The 22,446-nt window shown below is 39.8% G+C and overlaps 1 protein-coding gene across 8 annotated transcripts in view; it reads left to right on the top strand.

Moving 5' to 3' along the window:
* Window positions 1-339: 339 nt before the first annotated feature.
* Window positions 340-22,446, top strand: part of YAP1 (Yes1 associated transcriptional regulator) — a 101,834-nt gene continuing 79,727 nt past the window's right edge. For all 8 annotated transcript variants that reach the window (XM_068425328.1, XM_068425326.1, XM_068425327.1 and 5 more), the window contains exons 1-2: window positions 340-899; window positions 3,937-4,184. In XM_068425328.1, the coding sequence (XP_068281429.1) occupies window positions 582-899; window positions 3,937-4,184 (566 nt within the window). In that variant the 5' untranslated portion in view covers window positions 340-581. The remainder of the gene's footprint in view (window positions 900-3,936; window positions 4,185-22,446) is intronic.

Genomic DNA, 22,446 nt, shown 5'->3' with positions numbered 1-22,446 from the left:
GGTTGGCGGCACCGCTCCGCGGCAGCCGAGGGCGGGCGGGAGGGAGTAAGGGGAGGTGCGGGAGGGCGCGCAAGGAGGGGCGGTGGGGCTGTGCGCGAGCCCGGGCGTGAGGCAACTGCGGACCGGCCGCGGCTGGGGGTCTGGGGGGGTCGGGCAGCGCCCCCCGCGCCGGGCGCCCCCCGAGCGGGAGGCGGTGCGGGCGGGCGCGCGCAGGAGGGCTGCGCGGCACAGCCTGCCTCGGTCGGATACGGTGCGGGCGGGCTCAGGAGGGGCGGAGCCGGCGGCGGAGAGTGATTCGGGCGGGCGTAACTGCGAACTTTTGTTTGGTGTGTTGTGTGAGTTAGTTTCCGCCGCCGGGACAGAGGCGCCGGCCGGGCTGGGCCGGGCTCGGGGAAGCGCCGCACGGTCAGAGCTGTTTTGCCAGTTGCTGCGGCCGGCTCGGCTTCCCTGCTGAGGGGTGAGAAGTCACCGGCGACAGCAGGACGAGCCGCGGCCCGGGGATCGGGGTATGCGGGGCTGCGAATCCGGGCTCTGAGCCGCCGAGCCCCGCCAGGGAAGCGCCGGGGGGTCCCGACGGAGCCATGGATCCTGGGCAGCCTCAACCGCAGCAGCCGCCGCAGGCAGCGCAGCCCCCGGCCTCGCAGCAGCCGCCACCGCAGCCTCCGGGCGTGGTGTCGGGGGCCCCGGCCGGCGCGGCGCAGCCCCCGGGCTCGGGGCCGCCTCCGGCGGGGCACCAGATCGTCCATGTGCGGGGCGACTCGGAGACCGACTTGGAGGCGCTGTTCAACGCTGTGATGAACCCCAAAGGCGCCAACGTGCCGCACACGCTGCCCATGCGGCTTCGGAAGCTGCCCGACTCCTTCTTCAAGCCGCCCGAGCCAAAGGCCCACTCCCGCCAGGTGAGGGGGAGGGGGCGGCCGCGCCGCGGGCGGGCGGGCGGGAGGCGGGGGGCGGCCCGGGCCCGGCCGTGCACTCGCCCTCCCTCCGCGCCGCCGAGCTCCTCCCGGGGGAGGCATGTGGGGGAGGGGGCCGGGGCGGGAATCCGCTCTCGGCGGGGCTGAGCGGGGCGGGGGGCGCTCGGCTGGCGCTGCCGGAGTGTGCGCTGCCGTTCTGCCTCCCTCGCCTTGCGGGGGAGTCCGCCCTCCTCCTCATCTCCCCCCCTTTATTTGTTCTTCCCCAGGGGCGGGGGCGCCGCGGGGCCCCTCTCCTGCCGCGCCTCAGGGCGCTGAGGGGAGCCGGCGCCGCGGCGGGAGGGCAGGCGGGCGGCCCTTGGCCCCGGCCCGGTCTCCAGCGGGGCCTCGGACTCCACATCCGCTCCTTACCGAGACCTGCGGCCGCTTTCTTGGCCTCGCCGGGAAGGCGGCGGGGGGGGCGAGCCCCTAAAACTTATGTGAAAACGCTTTGCTTGGAAGACGGGGCGGATTTCGGTTCGGGGTCTAACCCTGCTGCGTCGGGGGCTGCCCGTCTGCTGAGGGGGGTAGGGAGGTTGTGCCAAATCCTACCCCCGCCCCCGCCCCCGCCCCCGCCAAACAATATGGATGTAGCTTTGCCACCATTTCATCACTGCGCTGGGTTGAGTAGCATTAGCACCCCCCAACACACACATTTTAGAAGTTAATTCCCGAGCTGCCCTTCAGGTCTGACGGCGTCGAGGGTCCGCCGAGCTAATGCCTGCACCCTGGGCCGGAGCCGCTTGAACTCCCGGGGTCTGGGCGCAGGCGGGGGCTGCCCAGGCCGCGGCGGTGCTGGCCCCGGGGGGCGGGATGCGGGGCAGGGCCTGGGGCGGCGGGGGGGGATGCGGGGCAGGGCCCGGGGCGGTGGGGGGGGATGCGGGGCAGGGCCGTCGCTCGACCACCGGGAGCGTTTGGTCTTTAAGCAGAGTGCCTTTTGTGCCAAGACCCAAGTGTTGGTGCAGATATGACTGAAAGTTAATGTTTAGGCTGCTGTTAGCAACTTTTTGGAAGGAGGCTGTGCCTACTCGAGTGTTTTATGAAGTAGTGAACTTTGTTGCTAAGCTCTAAAATAGGTTTTATTATTGGCTATTGTCACTTTATCTGTGTAGCCAGTAGGAGTGAAACTTGCTCTGTGTACTGGTGCCTGGTACTCTTGTTGTTAAGGGTCTGTCAACATTTCCATTATTAAACTTCTGTTTTGAAGGATTTATAGCTTGGCTTCAGAAGTTTACTTCAGGCTGAACCTTGGCACGTACTCGCTCAGCCTAGGAGTTAATTCATTTTCCAAATACTCGAAAAATCAGTCTGGCCTTCATATTGCGAGACCAAAAAGAAAATAGAAAGGGGTGGGGCTGAGTTGCTTCTGTAGTTTTGCTGGCTTCTGCCTTGCAGACCTTTAATAATGTGCTGAAATCCAGCGAGGAATAAAGTTATTACGTCTAGTTTTTTCTAAGTTGTGCAAATCTTATCGCAGTTCCGTTGTGCACAAATGTGAACTGGCAGATATTCAGCTAACACTCATACTGTGTCTTGTTAAATACAGTAACTGCAGTTAAATAGCTGTCACGTTTGAAATGCACTTAACGTGTGTGACGTTCATACAACTTGTACTGTTAAGCTTAGCGTTATCTGGCTTGTGTATGTTACTCTTCGTTTGTAATGTATATTTAGTTGGATCACTGTTCCTTGTGCCAGTCGCTGGTTCCTAAAACATAAGCTTGAAATTCTGCTGAAGCCAGAAAATCATTTGCTTCATTGTGGACTGCCTTTTAAAATAAGATTTTCCTTTTTTGTTTAGTTGTGCCACAAAAATATTCTGTTTAACAGATAGATAAGGTCTTTAAGTTTATGTAATTCTCCCTGTTTCTCAAGAATTAAAATGCCTCAAATTCAGTTGATTTGCAACTCACGTATTTTGTTTAATGTAAGCTAATTAGTTTCTAATTTAATTTATGAAACTTCTCATGTGCTTGCCTACAGATGTAGTGACAGCTTGCATACAGTCTCCATAAGAGTATATAAATGGGGCCTCATGTGTGGTGCAATACCTTGTGTGGAGAGGTGTGGCAAGGCTGATACATGCATCTTATTATAGGTGTCCATGTTGTTCTGGTATATCTACAGAATCAGTTAATTGGTAAATATATTGAAAAAGTCAATATTACTTTAATCCAGTTTTCAGAGCTCCTTTTTCTATTTCACTGTAGACATGTATTTACTACTGTCAAAGAAGTTCTGTGTACTTATGACTGGTAACTCTGGTGAATGGTTTAGTGAGTCACTTCTGATTGACTGGTTCAACAGTTGGCTGAAGCTTTGCTTTGGATAAAGCGTGAGCAGACTCTTAATAAGCTCCTCAGACCCTTAAAGTGCAGTTTGTGTGTGGGTCAGGAAATGTTGTCTTCAGTCTTGTATACAGTTTTCTTATGGTTGAGTTCAGGAGTCTTCCCCTGTTGGAACTCACTGCTCTCAGTTGGCATTTCTTTGTTGCTTTTCTCCTTGTGTAATCATTTAAACCCCTGCAGAGGGTGTATGTGTGGGTGTCCTCACACCCCACACCCCCATTTCAAAAGGAGAGTGGGAAATTAACTCCTTCAACAGAAAGTGACTGCGATGGTAGTGGGTGGGTGCAGTCCAGTAATGAACCATGCAATATGCTGTATCAGGTCTGCTGGCTGCGGGCATGGTTTTTTCTTAACCCTGTACCAAGGAGTAAGAACTTTAGTTTTTAAATAAAACTAAAGGCAGTTAGCACGTAGTTATAGTTAATATTTCTTGACTTACACAAGGGCTTTTGTGATGCTAATTAACCAACCTACTTGGAGGTTCTCTTGAACAGTAACAACTGGAAAATAAGCAGAACTTTAGAATGACTAACTTCTGAATTTCTTCTGAAAGATTCATTTAAAGTGAAATGTCTTCTGACAGCTGCTTTTCTGCTGAAATATAAGAATCTTAATGGGAATAATTTCACTCCTGGCAGGCCAGCACTGATGCAGGGACAGCAGGCGCCCTGACCCCTCAGCATGTCCGAGCTCATTCCTCTCCAGCATCACTACAGCTGGGAGCAGTTTCTCCAGGGACACTTACACCCTCTGGAGTAGTGACTGGACCCGGAGCTCCATCTTCTCAACATCTCCGCCAGTCTTCATTTGAGATCCCTGATGATGTACCTTTGCCACCAGGTTGGGAGATGGCTAAGACACCATCTGGACAGAGATACTTTCTTAAGTAAGTAAGACTTGTTTTCAGTTAGCTGTCTCTCTGATGTTTTTTGTTGGGTGTTGTTTTTTTTTTTTTAACAGTCTTTGAATTTGAGTAAATTTCGTTGGTTTAAAATAGGTATTTTTTAAAACACACTCCTCATTTTAAGTAGGAGATTCTACCGCTTCAGTATTTCTCCAATATCAGCTCTCTGCTGTTTCTGAAAACTGTTCGGTACTCTGTGAATATTTATCCTATCTTAATCTTAGCTGAAGAATGTTATCCATTATATTGTATACTAAGAATCAGTGAAACGCACATAGTGATTTTTAAACAATGTGACTTTTGGATTTGCTGAATCTTGCCAGAGTTCTCACGTAGGTCAAAATACATACCTTGTTTTTCTGATAAAGATGTAAAAATATAGAGTAACTTTAGAAACTATTGTAGAGAGAACATATCAGGACTTCTTATTTTCTGAATAAGGACAGTTGTGTAAGTACGCAATCAGAACATTTTTGCTTACTCTCTACTCATGAGGAAATTAATATGTCTGATTGCAGTATTTGGGTCTGTAACTCTCAACTCATCTACATTTCCTGCAGTGAAAGGGAAATTGCAGAACTTCTAACGTTGTTTCTTGTTCCTACAGCTGTAGCTTTTTCACAGAGTGAAATTAGTGTCACCTTTTCTATAACTGAAGAGAGGTTACACATGCCAGCTATCTGACACGTAATCCATCAGGGAGCATTTTCTTTTATACTGTGTAGTTTTCTAAAACAGCAGGAGCTTGTCCTTCTTTCTGAAAATGTGCCCACCAAGACACATAATTGGCCCTCAAATATTTTGACTGTATTTTGAACGTTTTATTTAACTGCAAGTCTCTAAATAACCCATTATATGTCATTTTCAGGGCTAGGAGGGAGGAGGGGCAGCACGGTGTGTTATTTATGTAGAACTTGTTTCAGCCAAGAAAAATATCTTTGTCCTTACCTTTCTTGCTAAAACATTGTCATTAATATGTGCATTTGATTAAAGTAGTTGAATTTATAGCTTCAAAAACAAATTTACATTGTCTGCAATGCAAATGGAACTTGCAGAACTTCTTAAAATTGTTTCTTGTTCCTATAGCGATAGTGTTTCCGTACAGAGAAATTAGCATCACCTTTTTTAGCTGAAAAGAGGTTACAGCATTTGTCTGTCATTATATGAGCCTGAAGGTTACTTTTTGAAAATGATTGTTTTGTATTAGGAATGTGAAAATGAACCTTAGCTGTAGATCTTGAAGATGTGATATTTTCTTTAGTGAAGTTTAACAAATCAGCGTATTTTAGAATGTGAGCTCTTCAGTGTGCACAAACAGAATCTTTTTAGAACTGCGTAAGTTGATGCCATTTGAGAACTGTAGCTCATTGGACCTTGAGGAAAGCACAGTCTGAGTTTTGAAATGAAAAGCAAACTTTGTTTTGACTGTGCTAGTAAGAACTCTTAAAGAGCAGCTTATGAAGCATGAAAATAGAAATTCGATTTTTAAGTTTCACTGTCACAAGTGTTTGTTTTTGATAACGCTGTCAATTTTACAGAAAATGGAACAGTTTAAGAGATGCAAAATGTCTTCACACTCTTACAATCGATTTTTTAAAATTATGCTCATTCAGGTGAAATGAGTGAAAGATTTGTTCTTGGAAAGCTTTTCTGCAGTTTCATTATTACCACAAAAAATCTACTCCTTTTTCTCTGCAAGTTTTTTTTGTCTTTTCTTGGTGTCCTGGTATCCATTTCAAAGGGTCAGGTTTCAGCAAGAACAATAAAGAGCCTGAGACTGGAAAGTACACACAAGTCTGGCAAACTCATCTGCATGAGCAAGATCGTTTGTTCTCAAGCAGACATCCAAAGTAAATGATTGAAAGAGCTGCTAGCTGTGAAGGATGTGTCTTGAAGGGGAAAGGAGTGGAAACAAACCAGGTTGTTAAGAAGAAAAATAAAGGCTGTACTTTTTGAACCTCTCCGTGCTGGGTCACATGCTGACCTTGGGAGATTTTAAACAGCTTAATGGGCTGTTTTCTTTTGGCTTTCCTTGGGTGATGCTGTGGTATGGGTGAGTCTAATGAGGACAGTTCTGAAGGCTCTGTTCACACTTGAAGAGCATCTGTTGTTCCTAAAAGGTTGTGTAATACTATCTACAGGTGAGATCCACCAACTTCATTGGAGTTCATGAAGATTTGTAAAAAAACATTTCAAGTACTTGCAAAATTTTTGCTTTGTATGTTTAAGAAATCCAGAGAAATGTAAGAATTATATGAGTAGCAAGTTTGTATTTCAGAAACTTTTTTCCGTGTTGAGAGATAAGTTCTATCTTATGCCTACAAGCCTGCTAAAACTAACATCTTGCCTAGTTATGCCTTAAACATTTGCTCAAAGCATGAGTACTCAGATTCCCTATGCTAAATACATTTAATGTGGTTCCTTCTACCATATGCAGATTTTTGGTGTCTCTTCCAAGTATTCAGCTTTTTTGTTGGATTGGCTGCATTGCTCTTTGTTTCCGTTTGCTCTGTTCTGTAGCCACTCCATGAACAGTCTGGTAGTCAGGCTCTAGAAAGATCTTTGCAGAATAGGTAACAGTGTTAGATTTTTTCCAGATGTCAGTAAGCCTTACGGTTATAGTGATCATAATATAGTGCAGTGCAAACAGAATAATATACAATTGTGTACCGTACTTAATACGGTCTGGAATATAGTCACTTCCACTAATGAATGGGTCAAGCACTGCAAGTGTAGTAGTTTGCGCAAAGAAATGAAAATAGTGTGTATGGGAGAGAAAATACTTGTCAGTATATATAGATACATGCACAGAGTTATTTGGCCAGATATTTTATATACACACCACACGTGTATCCATACATATTAAAGGAGGATGAGAGTGGTAGTGTAGGGTCCGAACCAGAACTGCTCTTGTAAGTCAGTCTGTCATTAGATAAATAGACCCCTTTATGTGTGAATGCCCAACGTACGATTTGCCAGAATTTCACTCATTAACGTTCATCTCACTGTTACGAGCAGGACTCCTGAGTATAAGTTTCCATTAGTGAAAATGCAGATGATTTTGGCCAGTGAATTAAGACGTGCTTGCTGTACAGCTGGTAAAACTAATATTTTTTACTGCAACTGCTACTTAAATAGAACTCATAAGACTTGCCTGGTTAGTTAGTGGTCGTGTCTGAGTCATCTCAGCATGGCTGTGCGGTACGCTTTAGCCCATTCTTAAACATGCAGTAGAAAAGACTCGCTTGGTTTGTGTGGCAATGTCAACTGCATTGCTTTTTACCCACTTCCTGTTAGCCAGCTGCTGGTTGACATTTCAGTGAACTATGGAGAAAGAGAGGGGATCGCTCTCTAGGCAAAAGATAATATGCCATGGCAGTAGCAGACAACAACTTGCAGAAAGCAAAAATAAGTTTCGCTCAATTTTAGAATTACTCTTGTATCATTTTAACTTAGTGTTGTGCTTTTAATTCTTACGAAGTCTGTGTAATGCCTCTTCTCATTTTGTAGCGTGAGGAAAGGTTAACCGATAATCCAGTGAACAAGTCTTGTAATTATTTTTCCTACAGGAAGTAGTTCTTGCAAGCAGTTTATCAACAACTTCCTATTTTTTTTTTCTGTGAAGTGTTGAATGGCTTCCTGAAGGAGGCCAAGGTGGTTTTCATTAGTATCTGTGGGTGTGTTTGAGGTGTTTACCCATCTGGCAGAAACCTTAAAAATAGATTGCTGTTAACACGTTTCTTACGTGCTCCATACAGTATGGCTTTGGATGTTATGAAACCAAATAGTTTTAAGGTAACAGGGAAGTTTATTGCTGTGCTTTTTTTTCTCTCATGTCGCACGTGAAAAATACACAGCAATGCTGTTAAATTTCTCTCTCATCATGTTTTTGCCCCCGACTGGAACCACCCACTACACCAATATCATCTGCTCCCATCCACCTCCTCTCCTCCCCACCCGGCCAAAGTAATCTTAGTCTTCAGGACAGAAGATGGTTACTGGAAAAACTGCTGCCACAGTTGCGTATTTTATTGAATACCTTCATTTACTGGGGAAATGCATATTCAGAATCATCAGTTAATGTGAGTGCTTGTGTTTATGGTTCTGTAGTTCAGGCTAGTTTGTCATTAAAAGAGCTGTATTGTTGGAAACCAAAACGACAAGCGCTGCTCTTGATGGGTTTGTCCACTTTTTCATGCTTTTTATACTAAAAAGCAGTTGAAGATTTTTCTGTTTGCTAAATTTTATTTGTAATATGTCAAATTAATTTCCTTTTTATATTGATGATTTCTTGCGTGTTTATGAAAATATTCATAAGATCAATGATCTACAAAAAAAATGCCATGAGATTTGTGGAGGGGAAAATGGGCATTGTCAGTTTCAGAACATAGCTGGTAGAAAGAATTATTAGTTAAAACACTTTTAAAGTAAAACATGCTGTGGTGTGTTTTTGGCAACTTAAGACTTTTTGTCTTGGAAGACAGTCATGGTGCAACTAAGTGTATATCTTTCCTTCTACCTCTTACGTGAAGAGTCCTGTGAAAGAACAATGATACAAACTATTTTGAATTTGCAGTTGTACTAAAGATTTCCATATCTTTAAAAGGGCAGAGGAAGAATAAGGACAAACCTGCCTTATTTGTGTTAGCACTGAGACTGAGCTGGGAGGAGGATGAAAGTACATCGTCAGCCCTCTGGATTCAGAGAACTTGCAGCCGACTTAGTGGGTGGGCATCAGTGAAATCAATAGCACACAGTGCTTCTCTTGTGTTTAGTTTTGTTTTGCTTAAGAAAAATTGCAAATGATGATATCCATGCATTCAGCACCCTGGCATACAAGGTAATTTTATATAAGACTATTCCAAAACCAGTTTAATAGATGTGATTTCAGGTAAACCAAAACCATACCCTGTAGTTTTCACTGATGTATTTTCCTTTTATTTATAAGCATATTGATATTTATTATCTTGAGAAGAAAATAGAACTGGGGAAAAATATAGGATCTGTGTCAGTTAGTTGTAAGTTAATAAATAAATTAGCTCTGGGGATTTTCTTTTTTTTTTTTTTTTTTAATTGATTGTTGATCTGTACCTTTCTTTCTCCCACAGGCTTTGCCTTTCATAATATATCTCTTATAAAAAAAAACTTTGTGCTTTGTAGTGTCTGATTTGGTGCCCACTGAAATCTTTCCATAACCTCTAAAAAGCACTGGATTAAACCTCTGATGAGAGCTTCTAATACTGTAGGGGAGCATGCGCCAGCTGTAGAAAATATAGTGTGGATATAATTCTTACAAATCTAAATAGGATCTGAATATACATACAATGGAGAGAGAAAGCAACGGCATACTTGGGAAAAATAAGATTGTATTAAGGCAGTGTTCATTTAAAGAGGAAAAACACGGTTGTTTCAAGGAGTAAACATAAAAAACTAAACCTTTGAGCTTCCCTTATGGAATTGGTCAAAATTACTTCTGGTTTAGCTGTTGAGAACACTGGTGCAGTTTTGGTTTATATGCTTTAAATGCCTAATACTGTTTTATAGCAATGCTTTCCTATCTCCTAAATCAAATTTGAGATCAGTTTTATCTTACTGTGATCTGAAAGCTTTGTATTATGTTGAAAGCTGTAATTATGGCTGAGATCTTTATTCACTAGTCTTTTATAATGAGAAATCTTAGTGTCTCTCTGATCAGTAATAAGAAGAGGTTTCTGATACAGGTTTAATGAGAATTTCATGCTTAAAAAGATGCTTCTGCAATTCTGCGTATTAAACATTTTGTCAGATTGTATTTGGTTAAAAGTAGTAGCATCAAGCTCTGTGGGAGCAATTACACTGCTATGGAACCACTTCTGTTTTCTCAGGTCTTGACCTCTTCTAAAGACAAACAAGAATTTGATGTACATCAGGATGACTGTCTTCTGGACTCTCTTATCGTTTTGCCTTTCTTCTTCTGTACATTGAAGATGGCAAAGAATTATAGTTGTGGGTTTTTTAGTAGTCATCTGGTTTGTAGCATAGGGTAATCTGTAACCCATCAGTCACATCATGGAAATTCGTACTTGATGGAAAGCAGTAAAATAATAAGAGAATGTTAATTTGAAAGTTCCCATAAAAGTAAGACAAGCGCTACCCCACCAGTTTTTATAAAAAATATTTCTAGTGGGTAAATGCAATTGAACTGATCAGTGGCTTATGTGGTTAAAATCATACTTACTTTTACAAGATTCATCTCTTACTCTCTTATCTTTCCTCTTCTGGAAGTGAAAAAAATCAGTAGCTTTAAAATTCCAGATATAAAACCTCCATTTATAGTTTGCTCAGTTTCCATCTGCAATTGTGGCACAAGAGCTGCAAATTTTTAAAAGCTGACACAGAGCAAACAAAGTGGATTTTTCACTCAGTTTATCCATTTTTACAGTAGACTTCCAGAGAAAGTAACTTCTTAGCACTGGGAACGCTGGAATATTTAACTGCAAGACCTAAGTTGGGTCACATGTAAAATTAAAGCAGAGTTCCTAGTCTGCTCCCAAAGAAACATTTTCACGTATCAGACATAAGCAGTTACTGGATGACGCCCAGGAGAGCAAGATGTGTTACTTAGAGTTGAGATACAAGATTAACTGTTGAAACTAGTCTGATATTAACTACAAACAATTTCTGTCAGGCTCTGGATTAAGACTAGGGACCTCCCCCTGTGGCCAACCAAAGAAAAAACAAAAATGAGGTAAACAGCTATAGAGAGCTGTCAGCCAAAACTAGAGATGTTTCTCTTCTTTTTATATGTGGCCAGACCACTGCATGTGTTTATCTTCATAGCTGGAACAAATTCAGATGATGTAATGAGATTTAGTTTAATCTTTTGAAACTGATAGCTACTCAGTTCTCCTATTAATTTTGTGTCCTTGTATTTTTAGAAATTCCAATGTGTTTGCATTTATTTCGTGCAATCCAAGCATACATGTGCAGTAAAACTCAGTGTCTTTCACTATTTGTGTAAACATTGTCTGCTTTTTTAAGGTGTGGGTTTTTTCTTTACTCTTTCCCCCCCGCCCCTCCCCTCAAACAAGCTGCACATGATTATGTAAACCCTAATATTTAAATGAATCAGTTTCTTTTGTAAATTCTAAAGAAAATTTCACTTGGTTGAATGCAGGAAATTCACAGGAGATTTCTGTGAGTAGCAGTCCTCTGGCAGGTGCCCCTAGGACGTGGTCAGGATACCCGTGTAGTTGACTCAAGAGAAAGACAGAATTGTCTGTAGGGGAAGTTTGACAGCCTGGGGGTTAGCATAATGTGAAACAGAATTCTTGGGAGGAGGCTGTGTATTGGAACAGGTAGATGCCATGTAATGGCAGGACATACTCTCACAAACAGCTTGCTAAACCTCATTTTGATGTAAGGCTATATTGGGAAATTTACCAGATTAACTATAGTTTTTGTTAAGCGTTTAAATAGGAATTTAGAGCATGGAGTAAATTTGTCTTTCTTATAAAAACGGTACCTAATGGCTATTTTTTAATAAATAAAACTGGAGTTTTGTTTGGAGAACAGGAATTTTTGAAAGGTGTGACTAAGCTGTGTCGCTGTTTCATGGCTGCCTGAAGTGCTTCTTGGAGTCTGTTTTTTGGGATTCACTCTGCTGGTGTTTTATTTGGCTTTTAACTAAGTCACTTCACGCTGTGTTTCAGGCAAGTATAGCTAGGTTTTCTAAATTGCTGGTTAAGTCAAGCTAATAACATAAAGCTGCCTTGTAAAGTAAGACTTTTACCAGTATACTGCCTGTCAGTCATGCCAGTTGCTGAGGAAACAAAGCTGTCTTGAAAACAGTCTTGGACTTTGCTTTAATTTCACTAATGAGACTTTGCTGCGTCATCGAAAGACCAGATCCCTTTTGTTGAGTCTCTGACATGCTGTTTGGCAACTTAGATCAGTGCTAGTGGTTAAGTTTAGTTGTTGGTTATTACATTGAGGTTGTGAAGCCAGTTTTTTTCTGCTGAACTGTTTTATAGGAAAGTCAAGTAAGGGTCATTTACTGTTGCTAGTTTATCTCCAGTGGGTTCTGATTTATGGAGAGCTTCGTTGGAAGTCTGTCTGCAGTACACAAGTTTATTTAAATAGTGCTACTGCTTTAAGGATGCCTTTCCCTTTCTTATTACCTGTTGTAACTGAAATGTTAAGTAAACTTTTTGCTTTTTCCGGATATGCTGTAAAATTAGACATTTATGACATAATTAAACATTATCTGAAAGCAAACAAGCATAGGTTGTAGAGGCAAAATGGAATTCTTTGGGTAAAGAAATGCAACTCACAGGTATGTTTTCTCATAGGATCTGACTTTTCAATTTTTTTTTTTAATTTGTTGTTCCTATTTGAAAAGCTTGGTTGGCAAGGCCTCTGCAATTACTTTCATTCCAGCATTTATATAGTCTCTTTAGAATGGTGAGAAATAGTAAATATGGAAAGAAATTTCTTTAACTATGCTGATGGTATAGTTAATATAGTTAGTAGACCTAGGTATCCAATGCACTTAGAATTCAGTGGTGATGTGTATTTTTTTTATTTACAAAAACTTTGTCATTGTCAGAGTAACCAGCTTTGCATGAGTTAAGGTTATGAAATGAGACATACTTAAAAAGGTGTAATCTGATGTATGAAAGGCTGTTACAGAGAAAAGATGAAATGACTTGGAAGGATGTTCTGCGCCCAACTTTATCGGCCATTTTTGTATATATATATATATATGAAAAACGTATTTGTAGAAAAAAAGTAATACTGTGCTTTAATTGGAGTTTAGGTGTCCGTTGACTTCTGTGCTGGTTTTTGGGTCAGTATGAATTATACTCATTTAAATTTAAATATAAAAATTTTTAAGTACTTCCAGTCTTCAGTGAAAACAGTTAATAGCACATTCCATGGTTACAGGGCTTTGTATGCATCAGCCTGACTAAGCTAAAACTGCCTGCGTTCTAGTTTGTGTATGGATAGATTTTTTTGAGAGCTCTTTGTTACACTGCTGTTGACATAATTGTATGTACGTTATCAGCAGTGTAGAGTTGTGTTTTATTTTCCTACCTTCTGTCCCTAAATGTGTGCACACTTAGTTTCCATCTGTGTATGTCACTTAAACTCTTCTAGCCAGTGAGTTTAACATTTGAACTGAAGTAAGTGGTCCCTTTCCTAACTGGCCTTTCAGGTTTTCACTTTTTAGGGGACTCTTGCTCTGAAACTGTTCTAAAGCAGACCTAAGGTATTGGGACGGAATGATTACTCGGTAACAGAGGACCTGAACTTTCAGATTTGTAGTGTTAGGAGAACTGTTATAACCTGTATTCTTTTGGGTTTTTGGTTTTGTCTTTTTTTTTTTTTACCCGTAATGACTAATAACTGGAAAAAATCTATTGGATATTTCACAATATCCTGATAATTTAGTCACTGGCTAGGCATAAAGAAGAGAAAATGTGGAACAGACCTTAGCATAAACAGTTAGTTAAGAATTAACATTTTAGCATCCCTGTTAACAAAGTCAAAGGAAGTCTTAATTACATTCTTTTAAAAAATAGTTTGCAATTCAAATTTGCCTATTTTTTATTATGCTGTTAGATGAGTCTTGACATGATCATCTTTGTATTATAGAGATTTGTTGAGGAACTTGGACAGTTCATTGTTTTCTTAATGAATTAAATGTCAGTTGTATGTCTCCAGGAAAAATGAATCTTAATTCAGTTTCATAATTGTGGTACCCATTGTCCCACTTAAGGTTTTAAAGTTGCATTGGAATAGGGAGGGGGGAAGCAGAAGGGGGACTCTTTTTTTCTGCTGGTGCAACTATTTGTGTGGCTTTTGCTCAGGGCTACAATTTGAATCCTGATTTATGCTGCGATGGTGAGAGATTGCGTGTGAACTTTAATTGATTCCTCTACTCTGCAGTCCTATTGGAGTAGGAGTGTAGACCCTGGTCTGTGCCAAGTTTTGCCCTTTTAAAATGGCCTCAAATGCTTGCTCTGTGAAACCAGTCGGGGAGGATTTTAAGTGCTTTCTAAGCCAAAGTAACAGCTAGTTTACCAAATAGTTGAGGGAGTTGCAATAAAGTGAAAATTGCTGTCTTTTGTAATTGATAAATTTTATGTAAATAAATTTATAAGAAGTCTTTTATCCTCACAAGAAGCCATTGAGCTCTTGTTTTCAGCATGCAGAACAAGTTCGTTTGTATGAAATTTGAAATACAGGGGATTACAGTGCTGATGCTTCTTCCTTTGCCACAGTCTGCACATAATTTGCCTATAACTTTGTAAAATTCTTTATATGAATGATATAAGCAAACTTACAATTTTGCTAATGCATGATGCTTTTACTTCATAACTAGCTTTTATCCAATTTCTACCGATAAATATATTTGATTGATATTGCCCTTACCTGCAGTTATATGAAGTTACGAGAGCTTAGAACGATAACCGTTCAGTTACGTACCCGCTATTGATTAAGATATTCTAGCCCCACCTACCATATGTAGGTAGATATGCATATACTTTGTCTCTCTTTATTTAGTCAAACTGCAAGATACACCTTCCATACAAGAAGTAGATGCACATGTTCTTTTATTGTATAGGATGCTCTTCAGTTCTTGACTTCCAGCTAAAAATATTTTCTCTGTTTTGCAAGCTGCAGGAAAATAAATAAGATGCAAATTCTTGTAAGCAATTACTTTATCAAACTGATGAGTCCAAAAAGAAGCTTTTATTAAACTGAGATATACATGTTATTAAACTGAGATATACGGACTGCAGTGCAAGAGCAACTGTTGCTGTCACATTGTGCTTTGTAAAACAAGCTTTTCATTTGCACTTCCTTAGGAGTAGTAGCTTTTCATTTAGGTTAGTATATCACTTGCATACTGTTCAAGGCAATGTTTCTGGTAGAGGAAAAACATTTATTTGTCAAAGCTATTAGTCTGTTTAGCTCATGCTCCTGCCCAGCGTTTTCGATCAGCTGAGAATTTCCTCGCTGTTACCCTCTAGTGGATCCTACCAAGCCAATGTTGGGCTTTTGGCGGACATAGGAAGGCTGAACTGCAGAATCAGATTATACTGTTGTGTTGTTTCATATAGGTATCTTTTTGTGTAATACATCTAAGGTATACTTAAAATGATTAGGTAAAGGATTCAGCAGATGATGTGTGGTTGAAGTGGATAAAAAAAAATAGGAATACTGGCAGTAGGGAGGCAGTAGAAGTAGTTACACTGTTGTCCCTAAGTCTTCATCTGCTGTTCTTGGTAAGGTGTTCAGTTTTAAAACCTGGCAACTGCTGGGCCCTGCCAGCTTTGCTCTTGTAAGAGAGCATGTTAGCAGCATCTCTTTAAACTGCCCATATCGATTCAAACCAAGTGCCTGTCCAGATTGGTATCTTGTTGCCAGTAGTAGTCATGAGCAAATTTCTTGGAAAGACTAAGAACAGGGCAAGCATATGTGATACTCTGAGAACTCTCCCAGCTTCCAACTGTCCTCCAAGACTTGTGCTGTCTCCCCTTGAAACCATAGAAAGCTTTAGCATCTGCTGCATGCTTTGGCAAGGAGCCTCACTGGTTGTCTATCCACTGCATGAAGAAACGCCTTCATTCTGTTTTAAGCTTGGCTCCTATCAGCTTCATTCAGTGGTGCCCAGTTCTTATTTTGGAAGTGACAATGAACAGTTGATGCATATTTGTTCTGTTCAAGATTGGTATCTTTTCCTCTGGAAATGATCTCTTTTGAATCTTGAAGAGTCCTAACCTGCTGAGTCTTTCTGCCATGGAAGCTTTTTTCAGTGATCCGTGCAGTCCTTCTGCAAGCCTTTTACACTTGCTGTTCATAATCAGATCTTCTAGTCGGTTTCTGGAACTTAATGCCTGCTATGATTGCAGTGTCTTCAGAAGTTTAGTCTTCCTTATGAACTTTGGGATGCAAATACTTCTGTTGGTGCATTCACCTTGAAATGGAAAAGTCATCTGCACTTGCTTCCAGCTTATGTCTGGGAGCTGCTCCAACAAAACGGAAGTATGCTGGTGTGATAACATGATGCTTGTGTATATCATTATTCTAGAAATGAATCTCACTTGGATTTTTTTTTAAATATCTTGTCTTGCAGCTGATACTACACATGTACGTTGGTTTTTAATTGAATGGATGTGTCATCAGAGAAGTAAGCAATGCCAGGGTATTTGGAGGACAGGTTATGTTTCTTCATATACTCAGTGCCCGCAATGCTGAAAGAATGTCTATCTCAACCTTGTTTTGGAACTATCATTTCATATTCTACTTTTAAGTTTGGTTACAAAATAACTTCTGTTAATACTATGCCTTACTTCCTAGTATCTCAGTACCAGATGCTTACACCATATTTTTCTGTGTCATACATTACGTCTACATATCACAACAGCTCAATAACCAAAAAGAAAAGTATTTGGCTCTCTGAATTTGTGAGTTTTTAAAGATTGTGAACCAGCTGTAACTGATTATGTGATATTGAATATGTTGTTTCAAGTGTGGCAATCAGTAAATAATTGGATAATAAGGGACAATTGTCTGAGTCTAAAAAACACTTAAGTGGTTCAGATGGAAGCTTTCTTCTCCCAGGAGCGAAGGTTGATTAATTCTGCATAGGAGCTTCAAGATTGTTAGGATCTGAAGTTGACTGGAAGATTTGAAGAACCATGAATTTACCAGGTGATCTAGATATGTTGTTTTTTTCTTTTTTTCAAAGTTCATGAACATGGCAGTTAGTGTCTTTATTATTATCTAGCCAACCTAGTATTTAGTAAAGGTTGGTCGTCCAACCAAATTCTGCTGAAAGCACAAATGTTGCTAAAACTAAATTAGGTCAGAAGTGACTTCTAGCCAAGTCTGGAAAACCTCCAAGGATGGAGATCCCACAGCCTCCCTTCCTCCTATTTATAGGCTCTTTCAGAAATGGTTCTCTGCAGCAGAGCAAAACATCTAGTTTAGCTCATGATGGATGTCTCACACCTAATGACTTTTTAAATGGGCTGTAGATTCTCTACTTGCCAAAAAAAAAAAAAAAAAAAAAAAGTCATCCTTTCGGTAGGATTTTCTTAGGATAAAAAAAAAAAAAAGGCGGTTAAGAAACTTGCTCAGTCTGTTTCATATACATAATACAGTCATGTGTGGTGACACCCCATGTCCCATCTTACATCGAATAAGTTGTCCAAATGACTGTGCTGTACTCCACAGTCTTGTATGTGTTCAGTAATTCATACAGGGACTTGCCTTCCTGGAACGCCTGGTTGACTTATATCAGTTTTCTACGTTATTGCTTACTGTTGTGATCATATTTATGCAATTCCTTTTAACTTGCTTGAAGCTCTGACAGGTCACTGGATGTGTAATACGGTAATCGCGTTTCAGCTAGCACATGACACGGCTGCTTAAATTATCTATATGCTGTGTGTTAAGTCATAATAGCAGGGAATCCTATTCAAAATAGTAGAAATTGCTGCTTGTCTATGAAATCATCCTCCATATTTGTACTCTTGGTGCTCTGTAATTATGGGTTTCTGGGCAAGATAGAACAGAGAAGAGAGAACTAGACAGAACAGAGAAAAACGTATTTCCATTGGGACAGTGTGTCTTTTATTTTTAATGTAGCTTGATTTTGGAAAAAAGTCTTAAAACACTAACTTCAGAGCTGATTCCAGTAGTGGGCCTATAATACAAGGTAGCCACATTTATGCATAGATATGGTGGTTTCATCAGCAGTGGTACTTGGTCTATTTTGGGTCCTACTCCCTGGTTCTTATTGCTACAGTTACTCTTAATTTTTCCTTGCAGGTCAGTTGTTGGAGAACTTGTCCATGGCACAGGGGATGGGAACAACGAAACTCAGGGAAAGACAGCAGAGCATAATGAGGTTAAAGATGTTATGTTAGGATAGGTTGGGTTTGAAGAGTGAAAGCAAACTTTGCTTGTAGGCTTTGATCGAGGCAGACTGAGTTTCGTAGCTGTTGCTGTGCTGACATAGTTACTTGTGTAGTTATGTCATGAGCCATACACCAATTTTTTTCTGCGATGGTATTTTTTCCAACTGGATCTGTTCTCTGATCCTGTTCATGGTGTGACTGCTTAGAGGAGGAAGTAGAGATGGATGCTGCATGAGAGTAAATTAAGCCTTAAATCAGTGATGCCGCTAAAGAGATACGCGTGTGGAGTCATTCCATCTGACACAGGAATCCAGTTTTACTTTTAGTCAAAACAAGCCACTACTCTGTAAAGTATTGCTGATGGATTTTAGTATTGTTGGTCTAAAATTCAATATAGTCATAAACCAAATATTTTATGTTCTTAGAGGTTTTCAAGTAATTTGTACAGTGTTGGTGACTTTTATCAGAACTGTAGTAAATGATACAATCAATTAAATTATTTATTTATCCATCCCTCCACATGTATAGTAATATTTTCCTAGAAGACCAAATGCAATTTTGGAGCCAGTAAAACAGTTTTGATTTATTCTTTGCGATATACTGAATGGGTTTTGGGATTTAGGGGAGGGGCTTGTTGGTTGTGGTGTGTTGTGTTTTTGTTTGGTTGGTCTTTTTTTTTTAGTATGCTTATTTTTTAGAATTGCTGTCAATACTGTTCTCTGCAATGCAAAATCATATTGTTACCATTTCCTATGGACAAATAGGTGGATTCTACATTGCTCTATTCTGGGCAGCTTCAGACAGGATTTGATCCATTTGTTATTGTCTGCAATAAATATATTTTAGATTTAACTGAAGCCTGGTTTTACTCTCTCTTACGCTGTGACTTACTCAATATTTTCATCAACCTTATAATGGCTGAATAGAATGCTAAAACTACATTTACAGGAGAGATGATGTAAAGATTTTTAAAAAGCTTTATTGAAATGTTACTTTTTAATTCTTGACTCAAGTTTCTAAGCATTATTCTTCTCTTGCTAGATGCAAACAAATTCATTGTGAATAAACACAGTCATTCCAAGTGTAAGCCAGTAACAGGGCATAACATTTATTCTTATCTTCCTTGAATCCAGATTCTGTTATGAACCTCCAGAAAAGAGGTCCCTTTGGTTTTTCAGTTAATCTCTACCCATATCCTAGTAGCTATGGCAATGCTCAACAAAACTAGCTATTCTTAGTCTAAAATTCAAAGAGCTAATTGACTGCAATCCTCAAGAAAATCAGCTTTAAAAGTCTACAAAATTTCATTCATAAAATTGTATTTTGAGATAATTGGTTAAAAAGCAAAGCAAAACAAAAAAACTTGTGTTTAAGCTCCTGTGGATATGTGATCAGCATCTTCTTCTGTTGTGGAATTTGCATTCCTGTGCTGTTTATAGAAGCATAGATTTAATTGAATGGAGTGATCTGAAAAATGGTGTAAGATGGCCTGTTTCAGTATCTTTAACAGAAAATGTCAGTCTTCTGCTGGGAATATGTGGTACGTCAATGGGAGACAGTGGAAATAGTAGGGAGAAGTTGGTGTAACAAATCATTGGTTTGGATGGGGTTTTTTTGGGGGGTGGTGGTTGTTGGTGTTTTTTGTTTTTTTTAGTAAATAAAAACATGCGTTAATATGTAGCTTAATAAGAACTTCAAAACCAGTAAGTAAAATAATGGGGAAAAGCAGTTCTTAATGAGCCATATAGAGAAAAAAAATTTAAAAAGCATTGGTGTTTGTCTGGCTTGTATGCTGAAATTGAAGTTTTATTGCGGACATCTGTGTAGAGTTACCACCTTCCTATTGCACAGAAACTGAACTAGGGTGACACAATGTTTCTTCTATCCCACCAATACACATCTTAGTTACTTAGGACTGACAATTAAAAACCAGAAAAAGGTCATACTTTAGTGCTGGGTAAGTATAAAACTCGACTGTGGTCTGGTACGCATTCTCTAGTGATACTCTGAGGTCTGAGTTTGATTTAAAAAAGTTCTAACAATGTGTGTAAAGTTGGCTTTGCTGCAGTTACAAATTCAATGTGAGAACTGAAGTCAACAAGGTGTGTGTGTGTGGTGGCTTTGTGGTTGGATTTTTTTTGTTTTTGGTTTGGGGTTTTGGGTTTTTTTTGTTTTGTTTTGTTTTTTAATTAAAAAACTGTCTTGGGCATTGATTTGAGCTGTCAGCCAGTATGATATGTTATGCCGTCGTGGGTAATAAGCAAAAAAAAAGCTGTTTTGAGACCAAATTTTGTTGCCTTTGTATAGAATCTTTTTTTTTCCTTGTAATTTACCAGAGTGAAAAACCTCTAGCTACTAAACTGGAAGATCTGAAATATCGTAGGTTTTGAGAAGAGTGTTTGGAGGAAAACAGCTTGGATTTTTGTCACTGCATATAAATGTTTAATTTTTAAGCCTACAAGCGCTCAACAGAGTTTCAGCCTGGTCAAGCCTTTAAAAAGGTTTAAAATTTGCGCAAAATCAGCATCTTGGTGTAGATAACTTCTGATGGGGGATCAGAGTATGAATTTTAGTTTATTGACAGTGTTAGTTTTGTACACCTGGTATTCAAAAGTTACTACAAGAAAAACATACTGAGATCAACTGATGACTGATCTACACGTGACTTAATATTCCCAGAAAATCATTCTCGGTAACAATTTGATGCAAGCATGCTAAAAATGGAGAAAAAAAAAAGCTTTTACAAAAGCCGAGTAGTTTATATCTAAAGTGGGGTATTGATAAATATTCTGAGTTGTTCTATTTTTAAGTGGGATATTTAACACTAGTGTACTTATGCGGCACAACTCCTAAGTAGTATCTCTGTTGCAACTCTGACTGTTAATGGTCCAGGTAAAATCAGAATAAGTACCTGTCTGACCTCGAAAGTTTTGTAAGTACACCTGTGCAAGAAAAAATCTCAGATGTTCTGATGATCTGCATCAGTAGAATAAATCATAAAAAGTGCAAGCTTTATTAAGAAAAGGATAATTACATAATTCTATTCATAACTATATCCACACCACAGTTTTGTTTTTTTCCAGGGGTTTTTATGGGTGGTTTTGTTGTTGTTGTTGAACAGCTGGCAAGTTCTGGAAGCACAGCTACCAACAAAACTGAAGTGTAGAGCAAGGTACAAATTCATATGGCAGGTAGTAATGTGAGGGAGGGCTTACAGGGAGACTGAAATAGAAGGGAACTGAAAAATGATGCAGAATTGGCATTTCTCCCTTGTCTTGAAGCAAAGTTGTTCCACAAAAGCAAAAGAACATGTAATGAGTTAGCTTAGTTTTAAGTAGTAATGACAGTTTGAAATGATAATTGTGTGCCTATACAGTACAGTATATTATGCTTTTCAGTGACAAAACTAGCATGTTACTGCTTTATTTCCTGTAGTCACGTTTGGCTTGATATAGAAGCCTAAGAGGAAGGATAGGCTCATTTTGTGCTGTGTTTTTTGCTCAGGAGATACAAGTGGCCGTTTTGTTTGCTATAGGCAGAGCAGGATGATGAAGAATACTGAGTGTCTGACCAACAGGAGCTGATGTGAGGAAACAAGAAAACAAGAAATGTGTAGGTACAGGTCTGCTAGTAAAGGAATTTGTCATGGTTTATTCTTGGGGGAACTGACACTAATAAAGAATTCAAGCCTGTACCATTGTCTGTCTTCAGATATTCTAGTGGACATTTGAAAGTGTGAATAAACTGTAGTATTTTACAAACTTTCTAGATTTTAATGCTTTTTTTTTAATCTCTCCATCTCTGTTTGTTATGTAAATAGTTACTGCAGTTACGGTTCATCTCAAACACTAGAATAAAAAATGAAGCTGTTCCTTGCTACACACAGCTCCTTTTTGATTTACGACTTGCTCTTCCAGTTGACCAGCTTGGTTTAACTGCTGTGCTGTGTAAAACTAAAGTAAACTTTGAATGCTTTAATTAACTTTCCTACTATATGATGATAGAGCAAATGGTTTCTCAGCGTATGTGTTCATTACAGAAAGATGTATTCAACTCGTTTGTGAACCTTTTATTCGCCCATGTGTATACAGTTGGATACATATATCAAAAGATATATGATTTTATTCTAATTAGAAGTCAGAATTATAATACACAAACACATTTTCAGAAATAAATGCCATTAAAATGTTCAGTGTTCAATATAGAATTTCAATGTTTGACACATCCTTGGAATGAAAAGGTATAGGAGTGTAGATATTTTGTGTAAATCCAGTCAAGGACTTTGAAAGAACAGAAATTTCATGCTATACAAAGTAGAAATTATCAGGTGT

This window comes from Nyctibius grandis, chromosome 2, assembly GCF_013368605.1.
Source record: "Nyctibius grandis isolate bNycGra1 chromosome 2, bNycGra1.pri, whole genome shotgun sequence".
NCBI lineage: Eukaryota > Metazoa > Chordata > Aves > Nyctibiiformes > Nyctibiidae > Nyctibius > Nyctibius grandis.
The sequence above is the reverse complement of the archived record's forward strand: the minus strand, read 5'-3'. Positions and strand labels throughout refer to the sequence as shown.